Consider the following 23,657-nt stretch of genomic DNA (forward strand, 5'->3'; position numbering starts at 1 on the left):
AGGCTTCCCTATCCATTACCAACCCTCAGAGCTTGCCCCAACTCATGTCCATAGAGTCGGTGACGCCATCCAACCATCTCGTCCTCTGTCGTCCCCTTCTCCTCCTGCCTTCAATCTTGCCCAGCATCAGGGTCTTTTTAAATGAGTCGGTTCTTTGCATCAGGTGGCCAAAGTATTGGAGCTTCAGCTTCAGCATCAGTCCTACCAACGAATACTCAGGACTGATTTTCTTAGAGATGGACTGGTTGGATCTCCTTGCAGTCAAAGGGACTCTCAAGAGTCTTCTGCAACACCACAGTTCAAAAACATCAATTCTTCAGTGCTCAGCTTTCTTTATGGTCCAACTCTCACAACCATACACGACCACTGGAAAAACCATAGCTTTGACTAGACAGACCTTTGTTGGCAAAGTGATGTCTCTGCTTTTTATTTAATATGTTGTCTAGGTTGGTCATAGCTTTTCTTTCAAGGAGCTAGTGTCTTTTAATTTCATGGCTGTCCTCACCATCTGCAGTGATTGTGGAGCCCAAGAACTGTTTCTGTCACTATTTCCATTTTTCTTTCAGAAAAATGTCTCCAGACATTACCAAATGTCCTCTGAGGAACAAAAATCACCCCTCACTGAGAATCACTTTCCCAGATGATCTCATGAGAAAAATCCTCTAAAAGTACCCAATCAAAACTCAACTCATGGGACTTTCTTGGTGGCAGAGTGGTTAAGAATCTGCCTGCCAATGCAGGGACACAGACTCAATCCCTGGTCCAGGAAGATTCCACATGCCTCAGAGCAAGCAAGCCCATGCTCCACAGCTACTGAGCCTGCATGCCTAGAGCCTGTGCTTGGCAACAAGAGAAGCCACCACAATGAGAAGCCCGTGCATCACAACAAACAGTAGACGCTGCTCACCACAGCCAGAGGAAAAAAATTAATAAAACTCATCCTTTCAGGCTTCCCTGTGGCTCAGATGGTAAAGCGTCTGCCTGCAATGTGGGAGACCCAGGTTCGATCCCTGGGTCAGGAAGATCCCCTGGAGAATGAAATGGCAACCCATTCCAGTACTCTTGCCTGAAAAACTCCATGGACTGTCGCCTGAGGAGCCTGGTAGGTGACAGTCCATGGAGTCGCAAAGAGTCAGACATGACTGAGCGACTTCACTTTCACCTTCAGATCAACTCAAATCTCATCTTTTCTATGAAAATATGTATCCTTGTCAAACAGATGCACAGTTGTTTAATTTTATAAATCATCAAAAATCTGCACCATAAAATAAATGTGAGACTATCATTTACTTGTCAGTTTGATAAAAAACTTTAAAAATAATAATACTCATTGTTGACAAAGATGTAGGGAAATAGGTACTATCAAACTACTGGTCAAGATAAACTGGTATAATGCTTTGTATGTCATTTACCAATATGTGTCATATTTTAAGATGGTAATATCTTCTGACTCTGCTTATGTTAAGAGATAATCAAATATGCATGCAGAGACTATATTATTCTATAATAGTAAAACCAAAAAAATTCTTACAGTCCCTCAATAGTGGACTTTAGGTAAACAATAGTATATTTAGAATACTGTGCTATTGTTAAAAAGAATAAAGCAGATACTTATGTCCTGACATAGAACAATAGCCACAATGAATATACATATGTGCCAGGTTTCAAAATAATATGTGCTACATGATACCATTTTTATAAATAACATATTTATGTATGGTTACACAGAGAAGAAAGACTAGAATACATGTCAAAATACGAACAAAATTTCTGTAGTCCAATCACGTTTTAGATGTAGAACAGGAACTGTTAAATTATCTTTAAAAATCTGGAGAAGTCCAGTTTGTGAAGCTTTTACTTTAAATTTTTCAGTTTACTTAAAGCAGGCCTATACATTTATTTACCACCTTTATTATGGGCAAGTATCCTAAGGTAGAATATTCTGTTCTGAGCCATATTTTTGCCCTAGAGAAATCAATGGTAAAAAGGAAGTTTACAGAGAAAAATATATTTTTGTGCATGACAGCTTACCGGTGTGATGCATCTATGAATCATACTGAAAATAAGTCCCTTGAAATCAAAGAAAACAATGTGTTTATATAAAGAATGTGCCCCAAAATTCCCCAATAAAGAAGACTGTTTAATCAAAATATTTGTTGACAGCTGGTTAGTGCTGATTCTAAAGTAGAAAAGAAAATCAGTATCATTGTAGACTTTTGTTTTGTGTATAAGAGATGAATATGCAAATTAGGCCAAAATGGAGACTCATTATCTGTTTTACACTTCAAGTGTGATTTTAAGCACCGTAGGTATATATACACACACACACATCCAGAATACACATATATCTCAACAAATCATGCACATCATCTGTTCAGAACTGGGAAACGCATGCATGCTTCTACAACATTAAATGGAAGGCAGATGGTAGGCCCTGATCAACAGAAATAAAGTGAAATCCTTCTAAATCCTACTCCCTCTAACATTCCTCTAATTTTTTTCTTTAGAAAGATATCAAACAGTTCTTCATTACAGTTGATTTGCAACTTCAAAATTACAATAGGCAATGTAAAAGAGCATTTCAAAGAGGAAAAAACTGTCTTTTGGTACAGATTCTCTTTCATAGTCCTAGGCAGGAGATAACACTAACTTTGAAACTCATAGCTTACTCTAGTTTTATCAGTATCTAATGTGTAAATTAGCTCTTTCTGTAACTGGAGGTTTCGCTTTCAAAATACATAATTACTGATCATTTTAGCCTGCATCACATTTCTTTTGCAGGGTGAAATGAACTAAAACAGCTGTTACATCCTAATAGCTTCATAATGTGCATAGAATTTCTATGACTATTAGAAGTTAAACCTACAGCTTCCTATCAGGCAGAACACATTCAATGTGTATATATGACCCACATTATTTGGAAGTACAATTATTAACTTATGAAATTATAATTTGAAACATAATGAAGTAAGGCTGCTAGAGAAAATATTGCAGCTCTTAAATGAGGTCAAAGCTGCTGGTCCACACCAATCAGTCCCCCCACCTTTCCTAGCATCAATGAAAGTACTTTGGGCCAAAGGAACTCCAAGTATTCATGCTACCACTATTCCTTGCAGGGATCAAGCCCTCTATTTTCATACTGGGAGATGAATTTTTAAAGGTGAACCAAGTCTGGCACTCTGCCCAGAATTTCTGGCAGCCGACAAGCAATCTGGTTTCACTTCTGGTCCAGTGTCCCTTGAGCTAACCTTGTATCCACAGAAAGCACCCTGATCCAAAGAACCTGTACCATTTATAATGATGACTGATAAAGCTCTGATGATTTTATTAACCATGGGACATGTACATACAGTTCTCTTTAAGCATATTTTCTGCAAAAAGAATAAAATATTTTCATTTCCTAGTATCTCCTTCTAACACTGGGGAAAAAATATTACAAGGATTTCTCCAGAAAAAAAAATGACTATTTTCCAGCCACCTAAATTCAGGGATGTTAGAGGGCTAAAAGGATTCAACAAGATATCTGATAAGCAAATACTACCAAAGGAATATACAGTGAGGTCCAGGAACCGTAAAAAAAAAAAATTAGAGGGGCATATAAGATCTACTATGTAATTAATGGCAAAATTAGGTGATTCAAGCTATAAATGTTATGAAAGGTCAGAGCAATCAATGCTAGGCAATGTGGAGTAAAATTTAAATATACATAGGGCTAATTCTCCACTGAGAGAATTATTAACTACTTAACCAGTATCTTCTTTAGATGACCATTTCCAAAGTAAATAGGATTGGAAAACAACTATGTAATTCACAAATAAGCCCATGTCCACGTTTCTTTGTTTTTAACCTCTAAGATCTAGCAGTCCTTCCTTCTTCTCGAACTTCCAAAAAGAAAAGTGAGTGAAAGTTCATTATTTCCTCATTCACTCCAGACGCTGGGATGGAGGTCCTAGAACCACTTCCCCACCATTTCCATTAATTACTGGGGTTCTGCTCTCATTTCTATAGCTCACCTTTGCCTGTTTCCTATGCTGGAGGCACCCGGCTCATATAAAGGAGACTAAAGTCCCAGATGTGGAGAAGGCAATGGCACCCCACTCCAGCACTCTTGCCTGGAAAATCCCATGGATGGAGGAGCCTGGTAGGCTGCAGTCCATGGGGTCGCGAGGAGTTGGACACGACTGAGCAACTTCACTTTCACTTTTCACTTTCATGCATTGGAGAAGGAAATGGCAACCCACCCCAGTGTTCTTGCCTGGAGAATCCCAGGGACGGGGGAGCCTGGTGGGCTGCCGTCTCTGGGGTCGCACAGAGTCAGACACGACTGAAGCGACTTAGCAGCAGTAGCAGCAAAGTCCCAGATGACTTTGTCTTCTGTTCCTTCCTTGTTTTCTCCTTGACAGACCCCCAGTCCCATGCGCAACAGTTCAATACCTGCGTTCCTGACTCAGGATTTCCTAAGTCCCATAAATAAGTGTGGCCAAAGTACAGTGCCAAAATACTGGGTTGGCCAAAAGGTTTGCTCAGGTTTTTACAAACAAACGAACTTTCTGGCCAACCCCAGTATATTCCAAAAGGAGATCTCAAATTGGAAAACTGGTATACTCATGTCAACTTCCTTATAGACAGCATATAGCATATACCCAACAGAAAGTACCTACAAAAGTGCCTTATTTTTCTAAGCAAAAGACACACTGACTCAAATTCTGGTTCCAAAAGAGGGATTATTTTTCCTTCACTTCTTGGGGATTTTTACTATTCTTTGAATATTCTTTGTGAAAATTAATCTAGTTTATGGTTCTTCATAGGGAATCTTCTAGTCTTATTGAAAGAAATTAAAAACAAAACAAAAACTAAATGAAACCAAGTTCCAGATACCTGAAACAGTTATACAGGGTCACATGAAAAGGGAAGTGTCAGTCATGTATAGTCTCATGTATAGGCAGAAGGCATAAGCAGATGGCATATTCTTAACTTTTTTGTTTTGGCCTGACTGCATGACTTGTGGGATCTTAGTTCCCCAACCAGGGACTGAACCCAGGCCCTCAACAGTGAAAGTTCGGAGTCCAAACCACTGGACTGCCAGGGAACTCCCATTAAATAGATGATTTAGACTGGTGAGACCAAAATCGGAATTTATACTAAGAACCAAAAAGAAGCTAGAGAAGCAGAAGGGCCCAGTGATGCAGAGCCATGGGTGAAGAGTTTAGATATGACCAAGTCCACTGAAGACTCTGCCTTTGGAAAAAGAACAAAGAGCATCCTTTCTCCCATACTTTTCCCTGTTCAATATCTTGATCCCTTTGTCCAAATTCTCTCTTCTGTAGGACCTCCCATGACTATGTTCTAGAATAACATATATATATATATACACACCCACATATATATACACACACCTATTATTGTACCGATCACATTTTACTTTATCCATCATCAGAAAGTTGTCACTCTTATTATATCATGAAGTTTGTGAGAGTAGCAACTGTGTCTTGTTCACTCTTTTATGCTGGAACCCAAACTAAGTGCCTGTGATAGAACAGGTATTCAATAAATATGTTTGCTGGATGAATGTCTGATGAGTAAGTCCTATAAGTAATAGAGTATAATTAAGAAGAGGGAAGGACTTCCCTGGTGGCTCACATGGTAAAGAATCCACCTGCAATGTGGAAGACCTGAGTTCAATCCCTGGGTTGGGATGATCCCCTGGAAGAGGGCATAGAACCCACTTGAGTATTCTTACCTAGAGAATCCCCATGGACAGAGGAGCCTGGCGGGCTGTTAAAGTCCATGGGGTCGTGGAGAGTCAGACACGATTGAGCAACTAAGCACAGTACAACAAGCAGAGGGAAAACAAGGGGAAAAAAAGATGTTTAATGATCAGCTAGGGAGGTACTATCTGAACTTAATCCTGAAATTGCTTGGGAAGCAACTGTACTACTACCAAATATAGTTCTTGCCCTTCCAGAATAAAAAACAGACAATGGCTGTTTGCAGTAGTAATGACAGGTCATTGGTGTTATTAACATCATCTCACACTTATCAAAAGATGCTAATTTATACTCTAAAATTATAAGATAAAATTCAAAGGAAAATTCAGTATTTTCCTGTTCTATTTTCTCATGTTTCAACTGCTCCACTATACACAAAAGCAGCTCAACATGTTATTATCCTTTAAACTAAATAAAACAAAAACAAAAAACCTAGATTCAATTGAAAAACTTAAACACAAATAGCCATGTCTCAAAGGTCTTACTGAATACAAAACACGGTGGGAAATATTTTTGGCCTAATAAGAGGATCCTAAGTGAAAATAACATAAAATTAATCAACTAAAAAAGAAACAGTTCAAGATGTAAAAAGATCTTGTGAAGAGAAATTCTGTAATATACGAAACTTGTTTCTAAACACAGCTGAAGCAAACAAATCAAGAGTTAAGAACATCAGCTGCACTCCGTAATAATAAAGCCTAAAATTATCTTGTGGAGAACTAAGGGGCAGGAAAATTCAAAGGTCTATTGAAAAACTGACAAAACATACATAAAGGATTGCCACACTCCCTTTAGGGCATTTTAAAAGAGGAAATTGTTCTGCCTCCTCCTCCTCCTCCTCCTTCTCCTCAGTATCCTTGTCATGATGGGGACTATGGTCACCCCAGGCCCTCTATTCCAGCACTCCTGGACACTGCTCCTGCCAAAGAGGCAGCAAGAGCTTGTCCAGGGCTCCGTGTCTCCCCTACCCTTAAGCAGGGATACTTCTCCACCCCAGTCCGCAGAGGCAATGTTAGACTGGGAGGTTAACAGTAATCCGGCAGACCTGCATATTAAACTTCTCTGAGGCTCAGTTTCCACATTCGTACAATTATGGTAGTTAGTGGTGTTCCTCTCCTCAAGCTATCATGAGAATCAGTGATACAGGAGCAGTACGTGTCTGGCCCACAACAGACACTCAATAAATGCTAGACTGTTCTCCTGTCTCTCCTCTGAGGTCCTGTAACCCTCTCTCTCTTTTCTTCACTCCTTTCTTCTGCTCCCTGATTCCTTATAAATATTTAATGGATCTATTTCCTTTGAGTTATTCTTCTATTTATTTCAAAATTTGAAAGGAAGATAAAAAAAGAACTTATTTGTATGAAACTGAATAGATGTACTACAGAAGCCCACATATCTGCTATATTTGGCAGATGACGAGTCAAGGGCTGGCTAGCACCTGAATGTACCTCTGCGGACTTCAGGCATAATTAATGCTCCACATGAGTAGAGAGACTTAAATAGTACAAATAGCTTCACATGTTATTTCACAAATCACAGACTTCAGAACAATTTATATTTAAATATGGTTTTAAAAAAAGCAATTTTAATCTCTCTTCAGCCCCAAGTAAAACTGTTATGATTTAGTGACACCATGTGGCTACATTTTGCTTTGCACTCTTAGAATGTTCCTCTGCTTGCAGGTCACTCTGTATTAGTTCAATTATGATATTAGAGTTGTAGGTGGAGGTACAATTCAAACTAAATTACTATTAAAGCATGAACTAAAATGATTACCTTTAAAAACTGAAACTGTTCCTTCTTCCTTTACATCTGAATGAGGCATTTCTTGAATTCTGAAGACATGAATCATATAAATAAAGGCTCAGCATAATTCTAGGTATGATTATAAAGCATCCTGATGAGAACCACTGATTAATGTAAACTTGTCTGCCTTTAAAAGTAAATAAATACACCAGTGCCCAGGTATGAGGTTGGGGGAGAACAAAGAGAAAAAATGGAAGACGCACATGCTTTTGTACAATGCTAATATGGTAGGGAAAGGATGCTTCCATAAATAGCAATGTTTATTTTCTAATTTGTTTTATGTCTTGTAGATCTATAGCACTGTTAGGTACTACAATCTAATGAAAATGGGTAGAAAAAATTATGCTGCATCTAATGATGGCAGGGATGAGAGGGGACTCGAAATGTATGGTAGCAATAAAAGAGATTAAAGTGCCCTAAACCAAGAAGCAGCACAGTTTTAGTATTCATCTAATGAGGTCTCCTACAGTAGACCAGTTACTCCTGAATAACATTCAGTGCATACCAAAGAAAGCCCAAACATCTACAACAAAAACCAGAGAATATCATCCTCTTAAATCTCTGCTTGAAACACCCAGTTCCCCTCTTGGGCTTTCAACAATCTCCTATTTTAAATAACCACTCACTTCCTAGACCCTGGTCAACATCACAGTACCATTTTAACAACACTTAAAATTACCAGATGTTTTCTTACAGTATATATCTGTTCCTCCCAAGTTCTTTGAGAGTAGAAACCTTGGCAGTCTTCATCAGTGTTATGGCCTCAGTTCCTAATACAATGCATAGCCCAAAGTAGGAGGTTATTTATGAAATGAGTAAGTAATGGATGAAAATACAGATGAATAAATAAAGAAAAATCTATTTTCTTAGCTGGTGAAGCACACCTAAATGTCTTATTGTATATGAAAGCAGAACCATTCTAGTGAGATGTTTTTCATCATTTGTGACCTCTACTCTGACCAGTGAGACTAAGAGACAAGGCCAGCAGATGCTCTACGACACCCTTTTTTCCATGACACATTTGGCACATTATTATCTCTAGTTCTAAGAAAAGAAGAAAAAGGAGGGAAGGGAAAACCACAATGATTAAAACACTTTCATTAACAGTCAAAGAAATCAATGAACGGAGTAGAGTATATGTTAGAATTTAGCACATGACAAATATGGCTGTTCATACCAGTGTGGTAAGAACAATTATTGAATAAATGGTCTTAGTCAGCTGACTTTCCCTATCTGAAAATATACATGAAAAATATTCTGGCTGGACTAAATATTTAGATATAAGGATAAAAATAACAAGCAGAAAACCTAAAAATATAACATTCTAACGCTGGAGTGAGGAACACCCTTCTAAACATAATATCAGATTACCAGAAACCATAAAAAAAGATGGGACAGAGTTGATTACTTTTTTTAAACATAAAATTCCATGTGATAAAAAGTACTAATAAAATAGTAAAAACTAATAAAATATACAATACATAATAGGCAAAAGTATAATCATATAAAACATACATATACAAATTAGTATAAATATATATACCACACATATACATTATATTAAACATATGTATCAAGATGTATATATCAACAAAGTTCTCACAAGCCAAAAACAAAAAGATAATTACACTGGAAGAAAAATATACAGAAGACAAAAATAGGCTTTTCATAACCGAGAAATAATCAATGTCAAGTACTATAAGATATCCTACTTCACTGATGATAAAGGTAATCCAAATTAAAATAAGGCAATTTTTTTACAAATCTTAAATCACATTGGCAAATGTTGACAATGCTTGCATTGGTGAGGGCTCAGAGAAGGGGCATTTCTATGTGCTATTGGTAGAAACTGAGTACAGCCTTATCAGACGGCAGGCTTCATCAATATTTGAAATGTACACTATACTATAATTTGGGCTTCTCTGGTGGCTCAGACAGTAAAGAATCCACCTGCAAGAGACGCAGGTTCGATCCCTGGGGCAGGAAGGTCAAAGAGAAGGGGATGGCTACCTACTCCAGTATTCTTGCCTGAAGAATTCCACGGGCAGAGGAGCCTGGTGGGCTACAGTCAATGGGGTTGCAAAGAATCAGGCACAACTGAGCAACTAACAGTATATTATAATTTAATAATTAAAATGTCATAAAATGACATTTCCATTTTGATAATTAAAAACAAAAGGAAAGGAAGAAAGAAGCCCAGTTTAGTGTTCACTGGGTTCAACCCTCCTGTCATGTTCTGAACTGTCAGGTTGCACCCTGTTCAATACCCTTTCTGGCTCCTCTGCATTCTCCTCTCACTTCTCTAATCAGCACCAGCAATAAACCTATCTGCCACCCATTCTTTCCTTTCCTCTTTCAACAGGTACATTGTTAAGAACTTGCTTTCAAGCCAACTATTCTTCTCCTTCAACTCTCAGGTTTTACCCCAAAATGGCTCTAGTAATTCTAGCTACCAGCCACATGCAGGCTACCTCTACACACATTCACATCCATGTTTTCAAGTCTTCTCATATTTCAGCAACATTACACAGCTGCCAATATACTAGCACCATGTTGAGAAATAGCCAGAAAAAAAATTTTAAAGCATCTCCAGGGCACTCAGTATTTCCACTTCTTATTAGTGTTTTTTGTTCAGTTCCAGGCTCCACCATCTAAAAACTCTATGCAAGGGCTTGAAGAGAGTTTCCTAGGAAGCCAAGAAGACAATGCAAAGGTAGGGAAATTTATGGGTATGGCAGAAATTGTCTTTTTTCTGAAAAAGACAAAGCTGATAAGATAGAAGATGGTTCTGAGTACCATATAAAACAGATAAGAGTGCCTGAAGAACTATGGACGGAGGTTCATGACATGGAACAGGAGGGTGTGATCATAACCATCTCCAAGAAAAAAAAGATGCAAAAAGGCAAAAGGTTGTCTGAGGAGGCCTTATAAATAGCTGAGAAAAAAAGAGAAGCAAAAGGCAAAGGAGAAAAAGAAAGATATATCCATCTGAATGGAGAGTTCCAATGAATAGCAAGGAGAGATAAGAAAGCCTTCCTCAGCGATCAGTGCAAAGAACAGAGGAAAAAAATATAATGGAAAAGACTAGAGATCTCTTCAAGAAAATTAGAGATATCAGGTAAAACTGCATGCAAAGATGGGCACAATAAAAGACAGAAACAGTATGGACCTAACAGAAGCAGAAAACGTTAAGAAGAGGTGGCAAAAGTACACAGAACTACACAAAAAAGATCTTCATGACCCAGATAACCACGATGGTGTGATCACTCACCTAGAGCCAGACATCCTGGAGTAAGAGGTCAAGTGGGCCTTAGGAAGCATCACTGCAAACAAAGCAGGTGGAGGTGATGGAATTCCAGCTGAGCTATTTCAAATCCTAAAAGATGATGCTGTGAAAGTGCTGCACTCAATATGCCAGCAAATTTGAAAAACTCAGCAGTGGCCACAGGACTGGAAAAGGTCAGTTTTCATTCCAATCCCAAAGAAAGGCAATGCCAAAGAATGTTCAAACTACTGCACAATTGCACTTATCTCACATGCTAGCCAAGTAATGACAGTATGTGAACCGAGAACTTCCAGATGCTCAAGCCGGATTTAGAAAAGGCAGAGGAGCCAGACATCAAATTGGCAACACCCGCTGGATCATAGAAAAAGCAAGAGAATTCCAGAAAAACACATACTTCTGCTTTATTGACTATGCCAAAGCTTTTGACCGTGTGGATCACAACAAACTGTGGAAAATTATTAAAGAGATGGGAATACCAGACCACCATACCTGCCTCCTGAGAAATCTGTATGCAGGTCAAGAAGCAACAGTTAGAACCGGACATGGAACAATGGACTGGTTCCAGATCAGGAAAGTAGTACATCAAGGCTGTATATTGTCACCCTGCTTATTTAACTTATATGCAGAGTACATCATGTGAAATGCTGGGCTGGATGAAGCACAAGATAAAATCAAGATTGTTGGGAAAAATATCAATAACCTCAGATAGGCAGATGATACCACCCTTATGGCAGAAACTGAAGAGGAACTAAAGAGCCTCTTGATGAAAATGAAAGAGGAGAGTGAAAAGTTGGCTTAAAATTCAACATTCAAAAACTAAGATCATGGTATCTGGTCCCATCACTTCATGGCAAATAGATGGGGAAACAGTGGAAACAGTGACTGACTTTTTTGGGGCTCCAGAATCAATGCAGATGGTGACTGTAGCCATGAAATTAAAAGACACTTGCTCCTGGGAAGAAAAGCTATGACAAACCTAGACAGCATATTAAAAAGCAGAGACATTACTTTGGCAACAAAGGTCTGTCTAGTCTAGGCTATGGTTTTTCCAGTAGTCATGTATGGATGTGAGAGTTGGACTGTGAAGAAAGCTGAGTGAAGAAGAATTGATTCTTTTGAACTGTGGTGTTGGAGAAGACTCTTGAGAGTCCCTTGGACTGCAAGGAGATCTAACCAGTCCATCCTAAAGGAGACCAGTCCTGAGTTTCATTGGAAGGACCAATGTTGAAGCTGAAATTCCGATACTTTGGCCACCTGATGCGAAGAGCTGACTCACTGGAAAAGACCCTGATGCTGGGCAAGATTGAAGGCAGAAGGAGAAGGGGACAACAGAGGATGAGATGGTTGGATGGCATCACCGACTTGATGGACATGAGTTTGAGCAAGCTCTGAGGGTTGGTGAAAGACAGGGAAGCCTGGAGTGCTGCAGTCCATGGGGTCACAAAGAGGCAGACACAACTGAGCAACTGAACTGAACTGAACCATATGGAAAACTGTACGAGAACTGACAAGTCACTTTTCTTCATCTCCAGCTGGGGGCTAGCGGGACTGTGCTTAGTCTAAGCTTTTGGCTACATTGAGCAGTCCACTTAATCCAACCATGCATTCCTGAAAAGGGCCCAGAAAGAAAGAGCAGACCACTTCCTTACATTGCTGTCATAGCATTTACCAATCCAAAGTTTTCCAGCACAGATATACATTTTAACAAAGACATGGGTAAAAAATACCAATGAAAATATATACATATTAATATTGAATTAATCTCTTGTCATTACCTGGTCAGTGCCTTGACCCCAAACTCGTGCTAGCATTTACAGAGTACCTACTGCATACCTACATAGCCTGAATACCATACAAGAATACTAAAAGATTAGAATCCATAGTCCTTACTCCCAAGAGCTTATAATTTGGTATCAGAAATAAGACAAACATGTAAAAGACACTGAAGAACAAAGGTGACATACAAATGTGCAAATTAACTAACATAATGCAAACTGAACACTTACGTGCTAAAGAAAGAATGTATATGTGCCCAGTAAAGTCTCTGGAAGAAGTGTATTTAGAACATTGCCTGCTGCTGCTGCTGCTGCTGCTAAGTCAGTTCAGTCATGTCCGACTCTGTGCAACCCCAGAGACAGCCTCCTACCAGGCTCCTCTGTCCCCAGGATTCTCCAGGCAAGAACAATAAATGATTGTGAAGTTAGGTAGTCAATAAATGATTGTGAAGATAAGAAACACCAAGCACAAGGCATCTTTGGATAATCAATAGGGGCTCACTAAGTTCATTTTAAAATACTACCAAAATTCCAAACTATCACAAAAGGCAGAGCTTATGATGGAATGTATTAAGTAATATGATAAGTTAAGGGACTTCTTCTACCGGCTAAGATTCTGCATTCCCAATGCAGGGGGCCCAGGTTTGATCCCTGCTCAGGGACTTGGATCCCACATGCTGCAACTAAAGATCCCACATGCTGCAACCAAGACTCGGCACAGCCAAATAAATAAATATTTTAAAAATATATAATAAGTTAAAGTGGTTATAAATATTAAAATATTTTTCTCACTAAAATGCATACAGGACTCCCTCCTTTTCTTGTTATCACTATCTCTAACACCACCTTTGCTCAGGTTTTCTCTACCAGCATTGGGAGGTGGCTATAACAGGACAAAAATTAGCATTGCGAATATAGCCAGGCTCTACAGCACACAAAACCAAAACAAAGGCAAGGCCACAGAGGAGAGACAAAATAAGGAAAAGGGAGTATAAATAATGTCCATTAGTGAACAAGAGAATGACATTTTATAAAAGCCACAGATCATGACTGAGGGCACATGTCTCCCTCCTCAAGGCAGGAGTTTTTAGGGGAGTAAAGCACATGCCTTTGTCCCAGCTGCTATCACAGGCACAGCAATTCGTCCGGGAGTCACGTTTCTAGGGTTTCAAATTAAATACAAACACAGAGTCCTTTGGATCACATCAGACATTCTGGTTGTTACACTGCTTATTTTTTAACCTGATACAACCATAATAATGTGAGTTGATGCAGACTCAATCCCGTTCTCCACTTCGGGGCACCTCTATCACTCTCAAAGTATCCCTAGGCAGTTCTGAGACACAGAATCTTCACTCAATTTCTTGTCCCTCTCATTTTAATACATTCAAAACCCCTCTGATAAAAGAGCAACTGCCAGACCTGAGACACTTTACTTCCTCTTTGGGGAAATGAAATTGATTTTCTTCATTTCCACACAAGAGGATTCTTGGGTAACAATAATGTGTCTGGTCATACCCATTAAGAAAAAAAAAAAATGTAGGCAACATTTGTTACAGTACCAGAGGCTGAAAGGTTTTGTGGTGTTCCTGTGGTGGGAGTAAGAATTCAGCCTGATGCTGTTAGATCATGCGTTAAATAAGTATAAGGGTATCTTCTGACCAAGGGTAAATGCTGTGGGGCAGCCCCATCTGCCCCAACTCAGCCACACTGGATGTCAGTCGGGAACATGAGTAAGAGTGTGGAGGGGAGTTAGGGTTGGGGGTAAGGAGGCCTGCTCCACATGCTCCCTGGCTTATACCCACCATATCCCTTCCCTTCTCTTCTTGTCACACCTAACTAAATAAACCAATCACTTTCTGCCTTTGATCTCTTGAGTTAGGGTGATATCTGAAGGGCAATTTCCAAGGGGAAAAGCACAACAGAAAAAAACAACAATAGAATTTCAGGGGTCTTTAACCGCTTTTCCCAATTCCTCATTCATCCTGGTTTTACAGAATTTCAGAAAGAAAGCTTTAAAGATGGCTCATACCTAAAGTAAGAATATGAAACATTAGAGTAGTTTATCAATACTTTTTAAAAAAACAAACTTACATGGAGCTAAAATATATAACAACAATAATACTTAAGGTGCTCTGGTTGAAGGGAGGGTGTGAGTCCAGAACCCCACCAGCTCAGCCACCTTTGCCCCAGACACAACCCCACTTAGAAACACCTGCTCTGTCAAATCCCACTGATATTCACTGACCTAGAAAAAGAACAAAGATATTCAGAACATACACGAAGGCATCCAAAAATCTCCTGGCCCTGAGGACTGCCAGGGAAGCCTCCAAAAATATATTTCCTGGCTTTTGTGGAAAGAACGCACCCACTAACAATAGCTCTGCTTTCAAGGTATAGCACGGAATTTAAAAAGCATTTCCACATCTCAGTGTCCCTTCTTATCCATTTACAGGTCTACTACATAAACATGGTACAAAACAGTTTCACAGGACACTATAAATATTAGGATGTTAATTTTCCACAGTTTTCCTAAGTGTTTTAGTTGGAATGCATTTGGTAGCTGATACCCTGAAAAACTTTTCTTCTATGAGACAGAAAACAAAATCTGTTTCTCAACATTCATATCTCTTTAGACAAACATCAGTATCATTTATAAGCCATGAGAACTACCTGCAGACACGGGCTGGAAAATATAACTTTTGCCAGGAACGACACAAATACTGTGAATGATCAATCACTCTGATCCAGTCAAGTTCATCCATTGACACTTCAATGAAGTATGAATAAGACCTATGAATCAAAAGGAAAAAGGCAGAAAAAAAAGGACCATATTAAAATAACAAGTGGTATTTTAATAAAATGTTAAAAGGTACAAAAAATATACTACTCATGAATTAGGTTTTCTGAACAATGACCAAACCCTGATGATGAAATTTGTATAGATTTCCCTAACACAGCATTTACAATATGTATTGAAGTTATCTCTTTGCGTGTCTGTCTGCCTTACTAGGTCTCAAGCTGCTTAAGAACATGTTGCTTAGTCACCAAGTCATGTCCAACTCTTTTGTGACTCATGGACTGTAGCTCACCAGGCTCCGCTGTCCATAGGATTTCCCAGGCAAGAATACTGGAGTGGGTTGCCATTTCCTTCTTCAGAAGATCTTCCTGACAAAGGGACTGAACTTGAGTCTCCTGCATCACAGGCAGATTCTTTATTGCTGAGCCACCAGGGAAAGTCTCAAGTTGCTTAAGAACATGTACCATGCCATATTTATCTGCATATATTCAGGGTCTAGCATGGTGCTTGGCATGTTATCAGGTATAGAAGACATAACAGAACCAGGATGCCCTGCACACACCATACTTGCAGATTAATAAAGGCATGACAGAGAGAGGACAGAAAATAGAGAAGGGTGCTTTCTCCTTCTGCCTTCATCGGCCTGGGTGCTCAGCCCTACTCTCTCAGGAGGAAAGGCAACTCTGAACATTTCCTCACTGAGGCCAGCTTATCTCCTGATCCCTCCCAGCCTCCTACCATCCCACACACAAACACAGCCTGCAGAACAATAAATGACATGGGTGAAGAGATATTACGTGTTTCTTTTCCATACAACTTAAAATTTGGCAGCTAATAATCTGCCAGTAATGAAAACAGCCTATCATCCTCCCCTGGTCACCTACCCTGGACCATTACATGCTGGTCCCATCCTGGACAAATCTATATTCCCCTGTCAAAAGCCAAATTTAAATTTGAGATGCAGTTATTACTTGTACTGTAATATCAACGGGAACAATCTCGGAAGATTTAGGTGACCATAAATGTCAGCCTGCAACCACCAGTTGTGACCAGAAAAGCTCAGCCTATTTGGTGTCATCCCCTCATTTTCTGCTCCCCTCACTCCCATTCATTTTATCGCTCAGTCTCAAACCGGTTATAACCTTTTATTGAACCTCTCTGGGTTATCAGCAATGTAGGATATAATTTTACAACACATGTCAGAATCTTTTTGGCTTAAGATTCTGAATTTTTCACCTTTGCTTAGAATGATAACAACTTCTGTGAGCTAACAACTGGTACATGGTAAAGTCCCCTGTGAATGTAGCGCACATACTAAAACAAAGTGGCCTATAAACATTTAACATCCTGGAAATGATGATAACTACCTTCAAATGTGCTGACCTTTTTCTATTGTTTTTATACTAATTTAATTATTAATGAATGAATATATGTAAAACTTCTAGAACAGTACCTACTACTATTATTAATCAGAGACTCATGGAAATAATACATGAATGTGTTCCATTTTGCCAAACAAACATATTATATCCAATAAGATACATATCAGGAAATATATTCTTAATATAAAGGGAACAGATAACCAAGAGATAACCTCCAACATCCACACACATGGGAAATGCTGGCTCTCCCTTCATAAAGCTTCCCTCACACTTGGTTCAAATGGCCTGAAAGCCCAGTGTGGTGTCAGTGGTGCTAACAAGAAAAATGAATTAACCAGCAAGATCTGCAGGGTTTCATCATCCTTACTATTAAGTCCTTCTTGCCTAGACGTAAAAAACATGAGTAGGGCCTCAGAGACTGCACGCCAGTATCTGGGTATGTAGGGTTTAGGTTAAAGATAAGCAATAACGAGGGAGACCGTTCAGTTCTTAGTCACCCTACTGCTCTGGTACTTCTGCCATCATGGCTGAACCCAGACACCACAGTGGGTGAAAACCAGAGGGGCTAGAAAGGTCAACTTTTGAAACTGGTGGGTTTCTAGGCTGGACCCCACCAAATCTTTTTCACAATTTTGTTTTGATAATGATATTTATCCACACTAAAAGACAATTTTTTCTTTATCCATACTATAAAATAGATTTTTAAAGTTTTTCTAATATCTAAAAGTAATCAATCAAGTAAATAAATAGTGGTAACCCAAATGGTGGAAAATACCAAACAATCATTAAAAGTAACATTTTACATGGATAAACAAGGACCTACTGTATAGTACAGGGAATTATAGTCAATATCCTATGATAAACTGTAATGGAAAAGAATATGAAAAAAAATATATGTGTGTGTATGTGTATATATATATAACTGAATCACTTTGCTGTACAGCAGAAATTAAAAACAATATTGTAAATAAGCTATACTTCAATAAAATTTTTAATTTATTTATTTATTTTGGCTGCGCTGGATCTTAGCTGTAGCAAACAGGATCTTCAATCTCCGTTGCAGCATGTAGGATCTTCAGTGTGGCATGCAAACTTATAGTGGCAACATGTGGGATCTAGTTCCCTGACCAGAGACTGTACCCAGGTCCCCTGCATTGGGAGCTCAGAGTCCTAGCCACTGGAAAACCAGGGAAGGCCCTAAAAAAAATTTTTTTAAGTAACATTTTAAAAGCATAGAATATTCACAATGTTTTCATTAAAAAGTGAAGTTACTTTTTGTATATATCTGATCTTTATTTTGTAAAACTATGTGTGGTTTTACAGGTTTCTGTTTTGTGTGTGTTTATGGGTGTTTATATCACTATGCATAACAAAAAATGCTAGTTAGATTAGTACAAAGATTAATAATAGGCAGTGAGATTACTAGTAATTTTTATTTTCTTCTTTGTGCTTTTCTGTATTTTCTATGTTTTCCACAATAAACACATGTTCATTACTTTCATACGCAGAAAAGAAACAAAAAATGTTGTTTTAAAGAAATGCACTTAATTCCTCCCCTAAAACTGAACCTCAAAAGAAACAGCAAAACGATGACAAAGATATAAAACATCAAATTTGTAAAACCAAAGCTGATGACCACAAAGTTAGGCAATCTCAATCAAATATGTCAGTTTCTCTCCAAGTCATGCTAATGACTTACCGGCTATCTCGGTCCCACAGGAGGATCCGTATATGATTGATAATGGATGGCTGACCTAGCTTAATCTCAATGCCAGAACGACAGTCATCATCAATTGGGTGCCTAGAAAATCCATGATCCAAATCATAGTTCTGAGTGTCGCCATCTAATAAGGCAGATTTCAGCTCCCCTTTCACAACCTGGGCTCCATACTTCATAGTTGCAATGTTTTCTTCTGGTACTAAGTGAAAAATAGAAAAAGCACAACAGTTACTTGTTAAATTTTCCATTTTGGAGGGAAAAGATTAAAATTCTAGTTGATTCTAGTATATGCATTTAATTTAACAAGAGACAGGAGATATGGAATGTCTGTGAGGTTTAAGATACCATCACAGTTGAAATTTAATGACACCACCGTAGTCACTAAGTGCCTGGGACTAGTTATGACTAAGAAAAAGTGGTAAATACTAGGAAAAACTATGTTCTAGGACAAACAAATCAGCTCTGCTGAATTCATTCTATTAGAAGCTTTAATATCTGCTTGATAAAAATAGCATGTAAAATGACCTATACCTGCCACCTGGACTGAGCACAAAATACAAAAGCAAGGCAAATAGGTTCAATTTCTGACAAAACAGAAAGAGAACATTTCCAATACAGCAGAGCTGTTGGTCATACAAGGACGTGCTGAATCAGTTATTTAAAATACAAAACTATGTTTAAAAGAAGATATACTTTCAAAAATAAAAATTCAGTCTGTCATCAAAATTAATATTATAACTAACCCTCCTCTTCCCCTCTCCAACACTAGATGTACTAAGAGTCAATTGTTCCTAAGACTCTTAAGTTTTCTATGTGAATTTTGCTTCACAGATCTGGAAACTTGTCTTCTAGGTACTAACATTCTAATACTGACACTCTCTCCATGGAGTGATAAGAGGCAACATAAAATAAATGTTAAGATCTTGAGCTTCAAAGTCAGGGTTTAAATAATGCTGCCATCTTTCGCCAGATGTGTCACTTTGGGGAAGTCACATTCTCTGAACTTCAGTTTCTCAATAGGGCATCATCTATCCCACAGGTGTTTTAAGAATTAAATGAGAAGATCTTTGCAAAGCACAGACTAAACTCTAAAAAACTGCCATTATTTTTACAAAACATGTGTAAAAAAGCACACAATAAGAGCACTGGCCAAGTTTACAGATGGTATAAATAAATGCTGAATTCTCACAGAATATATATATATATATATCTGACTAGGTGAAAGTATGAGCTATAATTAGGCTCTTAGGGAAAAGGAGCAATTTATCATTGCAGATTTCTAGGAAAATGCAGATTTTAAAACTTTTTTTTTCAAATCAAGACAGGTAAAGAGAGCGGCTCCAGCTGATAAAAAATGCAGCTGAAAAATAGGGTTTGGGTTGAATTTAGTTAACCTGCAAAAGACTAAGGCAACTCAGAAACCAAACCAAATGAAAATAAAACCTAGTCATGATCAACTTCTTACCACCAGAGGCTTATGTGCTCAGTTTCAGTTTGTTGTTGTTCAGTTGCCCAGTCGTGTCTGACTCTCTGTGACCCCATGGACTGCAGCATGCCAGGCCTCCCTGTCCCTCACCGTGAGCTTGCCCAAGTTCATGCTCATTGTATCGGTGCTGCTATCCAGCCATCTCATCCTCTAAATGCCCTCTTCTCCTTCTGTCCTCAATCTTTCCCAGCATCAGGGACTGTCCCAAGGAGTCATCTGTTTGCATTAGATGACCAAAATACTGGAGCTTCAACATCAGTCCTTCCCGTGAATATTCAGGGTTGAGCTCCCTTAGTATTGACTAGTTTGATCTCCCTGTCCAAGAGACAGTTTCAGTTTATAACTTCCTAAATTCTATTAGTGGAGGACAGAGGAGCCTGGTATGCTGCAATCCATGGGGTCACAAAGAGTTGGACACAACTTAATGACTGAACAACAAAAAAGTTCTATTAGCTCATGGAAATCACACATAGTGTTCATATTTATTTTTCATTTATCTAACAAACATTATCAATTCCTTTGACCTAGTTCTCATAATAATCCTTTGAGTGTAGGACTCCTATTACATTCATTTCGCACATGGGGAAGTGGAGCAGAGAAGGGTTAGGTGGACTTTGTTGCCCAAGGCTATACAGTCAGCAAGGAGCAGAGGTGTTACTGGAACACAGGTGGTCTGTTTACCAGGGCCCCTGCCCTGCTACTACCATCATAAAGTGTTTCTCACAGGAAGACCATATTCCGCCCCCCCCTTACTAGCTCTTCCTTCTAAGGTTACTTAGTCCCAAAGGAAAGAAACAGTCTGATAAAACTTTGTTGTTTTTTTTAAGTTGGACTTAAAATGAGAAAACCTAAGTTTGGACTCAGGCTCTACCACTTACTATCCCTGATGAGGTCTCTTAGTCTCTCTGAATCTGTTTTCTCATCTAAAACCAATAAAAATTTTACCCAACCCACCCACAGAGCTACCCTAAAAATCATACTGCAAATATATACCAAAGTACTATGTAAGTATAAGCATTCAATTAGTCAAAAAACATTTACTAAGGACCCATTCTGTACCATGTGAGGCACTGGGGGTCCCTCAGTGAACCAGAGAGAAGCTGAGGCCTCCAATCTTGAGATGAAGCATTTTATAAAGCAAGCAAACAAAGCCTTCAAATTTGTGATTTTCAGGTATCACTGATGTGTCATTACTTGGTGAAAACAAACTTTTTTTTTTTTTAGTTTTTTATTTTTTAAATTTTAAAATCTTTAATTCTTACATGCGTTCCCAAACATGAACCCCCCTCCCACCTCCCTCCCCACAACATCTCTCTGGGTCTTGTTCCCTTACTTACTGTGGGTGTCCAAAGTCTGCTGCTGCTGACCACTGGAAGCATATCCTCCAGCTCTGATACCACTCAGTTCAGTTCAGTCGCTCAGTCGTGTTCGACTCTTTGCGACCCCATGAATCACAGCACGCCAGGCCTCCCAGTCCATCACTAACTCCTGGAGTACACTCAGACTCACGTCCATTGAGTCAGTGATGCCATCCAGCCATCTCATCCTCTGTCATCCCCTTCTCCTCCTGCCCCCAATCCATCCCAGCATCACAGTCTTTTCCAATGAGTCAACTCTTCACATCAGGTGGCCAAAGTATTGGAGTTTCAGCTTTAGCATCATTTCTTCCAAAGAAATCCCAGGGCTGATCTCCTTCAGAATGGACTGGTTGGATCTCCTTGCAGTCCAAGGGACTCTCAAGAGTCTTCTCCAACACCACAGTTCAAAAGCATCAATTCTTTGGTGCTCAGCCTTCTTCACAGTCCAACTCTCACATCCATACATGACCACAGGAAAAACCATAGCCTTGACTAGACAGACTTTAGTCGGCAAAGTAATGTCTCTGGTTTTGAATATGCTATCTAGGTTGGTCATAACTTTTCTTCCAAGGAGTAAGCGTCTTTTAATTTCATGGCTGCAATCACCATCTGCAGTGTTTTTGGAGCCCAAAAAATAAAGTCTGACACTGTTTCCACTGTTTCCCCATTTATTTCCACCACTAGTCAAGACCAAGACAAAGGGGCCACTCGAGCTTCAGATGTAGAGCCTGCTGCTATCCTTTGATTTTCTCTAAACATAAGCTTTTCACTTCTAAAATTTATCAAGCAAAGAATAACATATAAGGCACAAGAGTTTTGAGTGGCCATAGCTGAATGTCTAAAATGGAAATAAAATTTCGACCACAATTCTAAGCTCTCTTCTGAGGTTTATTTCAAGAGGACTAGAGAACTTATCTTAACTGTTCTTGATATAGATTCCCTGTATCTTTCACTTCAAAATTGGGGACATTTACAAAAATGGAAATTCTCTCATGGTAACTATAAGCTGAGTATCTCACAGGATTAAAAATACAACTCCAATTATTTTTTTCCCCAGAATCCATAGTTAAATGATGAATTTAAAAGGGAAAATGATCACCAAAAAAAGTTCAAGTCATAACAAAATAATTCAAGCCACAAATACTCTTACTGCCTATTATTTGCCTATCAGTAGATAAAAGAGCTCTCAAAAAAATAGGGTGGTAGAGATTAAATAAGACAGTTAAGTTCAGAGTCGGACATGACTGAGCAACTGAACTGAACTGAACTGAATCGCAGCACGCCAGGCCTCCTTGTCCATCACCACCTCCCGGAGTTCACTCAAACTCACGTCCATTGAGTCGGTGATGCCATCCAACCATCTCATCCTCGGTTGTCCCCTTTTCCTCCTGCCCCCAGTCCTTCCCAGCATCACAGTCTTTTCCAATGAGTCAACTCTTTGCATGAGGTGGCCACAAGTACTGGAGTTTCAGCTTTAGCATCATTCCTTCCAAAGAACACCCAGGGCTGATCTCCTTTAGAATGGACTGGTTGGGTTTCCTTGCAGTCCAAGGGACTCTCAAGAGTTTTCTCCAACACCACAGTTCAAAAGCATCAATTCTTCAGCACTCAGCTTTCTTCACAGTCCAACTCTCACATCCCTACATGACCACTGGAAAAACCATAGCCTTGACTAGACAGACCTTTGTTGGCAAAGTAATGTCTCTGCTTTTGAATATGCTATTTAGGTTTGTCATAACTTTTCTTCCAAGGAGTAAGTGGTAGACAACAATAATCATTTTCTTTACATTTCTAATTTTTGATGCATTTTACAAACAATAAGAAAAGAAAATGAAACTCTAAAGTTCCACAGTTAAGCAGAAAAAAGTCAATTATTAGAAAGAAAAACTAAGAAGAAATGGAGCAGGACCAGCCCCTAGCTACACAGTGCCAAAATCTGAATGGTACTAGGTTAATTATCTTATGTGTTTTTCTTTAATTGCTTCATGTTCTTAATCATCCTTTATTGAACTCTCTGTTGCATCTAGGCTGAGATGGCTGTTAACCCCTGATGGATCATTTGGATCCACATTTAGTTCCCTGCACCCTGCAATCTCTTTACCCAGTTCTGTCCCCTAAATCACACTCTATTCCCCTACTTGACTTCCCTGAAAAATGTATGGACCCTCCCTGCCAGCAAGCGAAGCACTACAGATGACTTTCCTGATCACTCCTTACCTTAACCTTCCTCATTATCTACACTTCCTGCAGGCCTGTCTTCACATCTAACAGTACTT

At 39.0% G+C, this 23,657-nt stretch overlaps 1 protein-coding gene across 4 annotated transcripts in view; it reads right to left on the reverse strand.

Moving 5' to 3' along the window:
• BTBD9 (BTB domain containing 9) overlaps positions 1–23,657 on the reverse strand; it is a 418,007-nt gene that overhangs the window by 348,989 nt on the left and 45,361 nt on the right. For all 4 annotated transcript variants that reach the window (XM_069564255.1, XM_069564257.1, XM_069564254.1 and 1 more), the window contains exons 5-6: positions 18,517–18,736; positions 15,309–15,428 (exon numbers count right to left, since the gene is read on the reverse strand). In XM_069564255.1, the coding sequence (XP_069420356.1) occupies positions 15,309–15,428; positions 18,517–18,736 (340 nt within the window). The remainder of the gene's footprint in view (positions 1–15,308; positions 15,429–18,516; positions 18,737–23,657) is intronic.

This window comes from Ovis canadensis, chromosome 20 (genome assembly GCF_042477335.2).
Source record: "Ovis canadensis isolate MfBH-ARS-UI-01 breed Bighorn chromosome 20, ARS-UI_OviCan_v2, whole genome shotgun sequence".
NCBI lineage: Eukaryota > Metazoa > Chordata > Mammalia > Artiodactyla > Bovidae > Ovis > Ovis canadensis.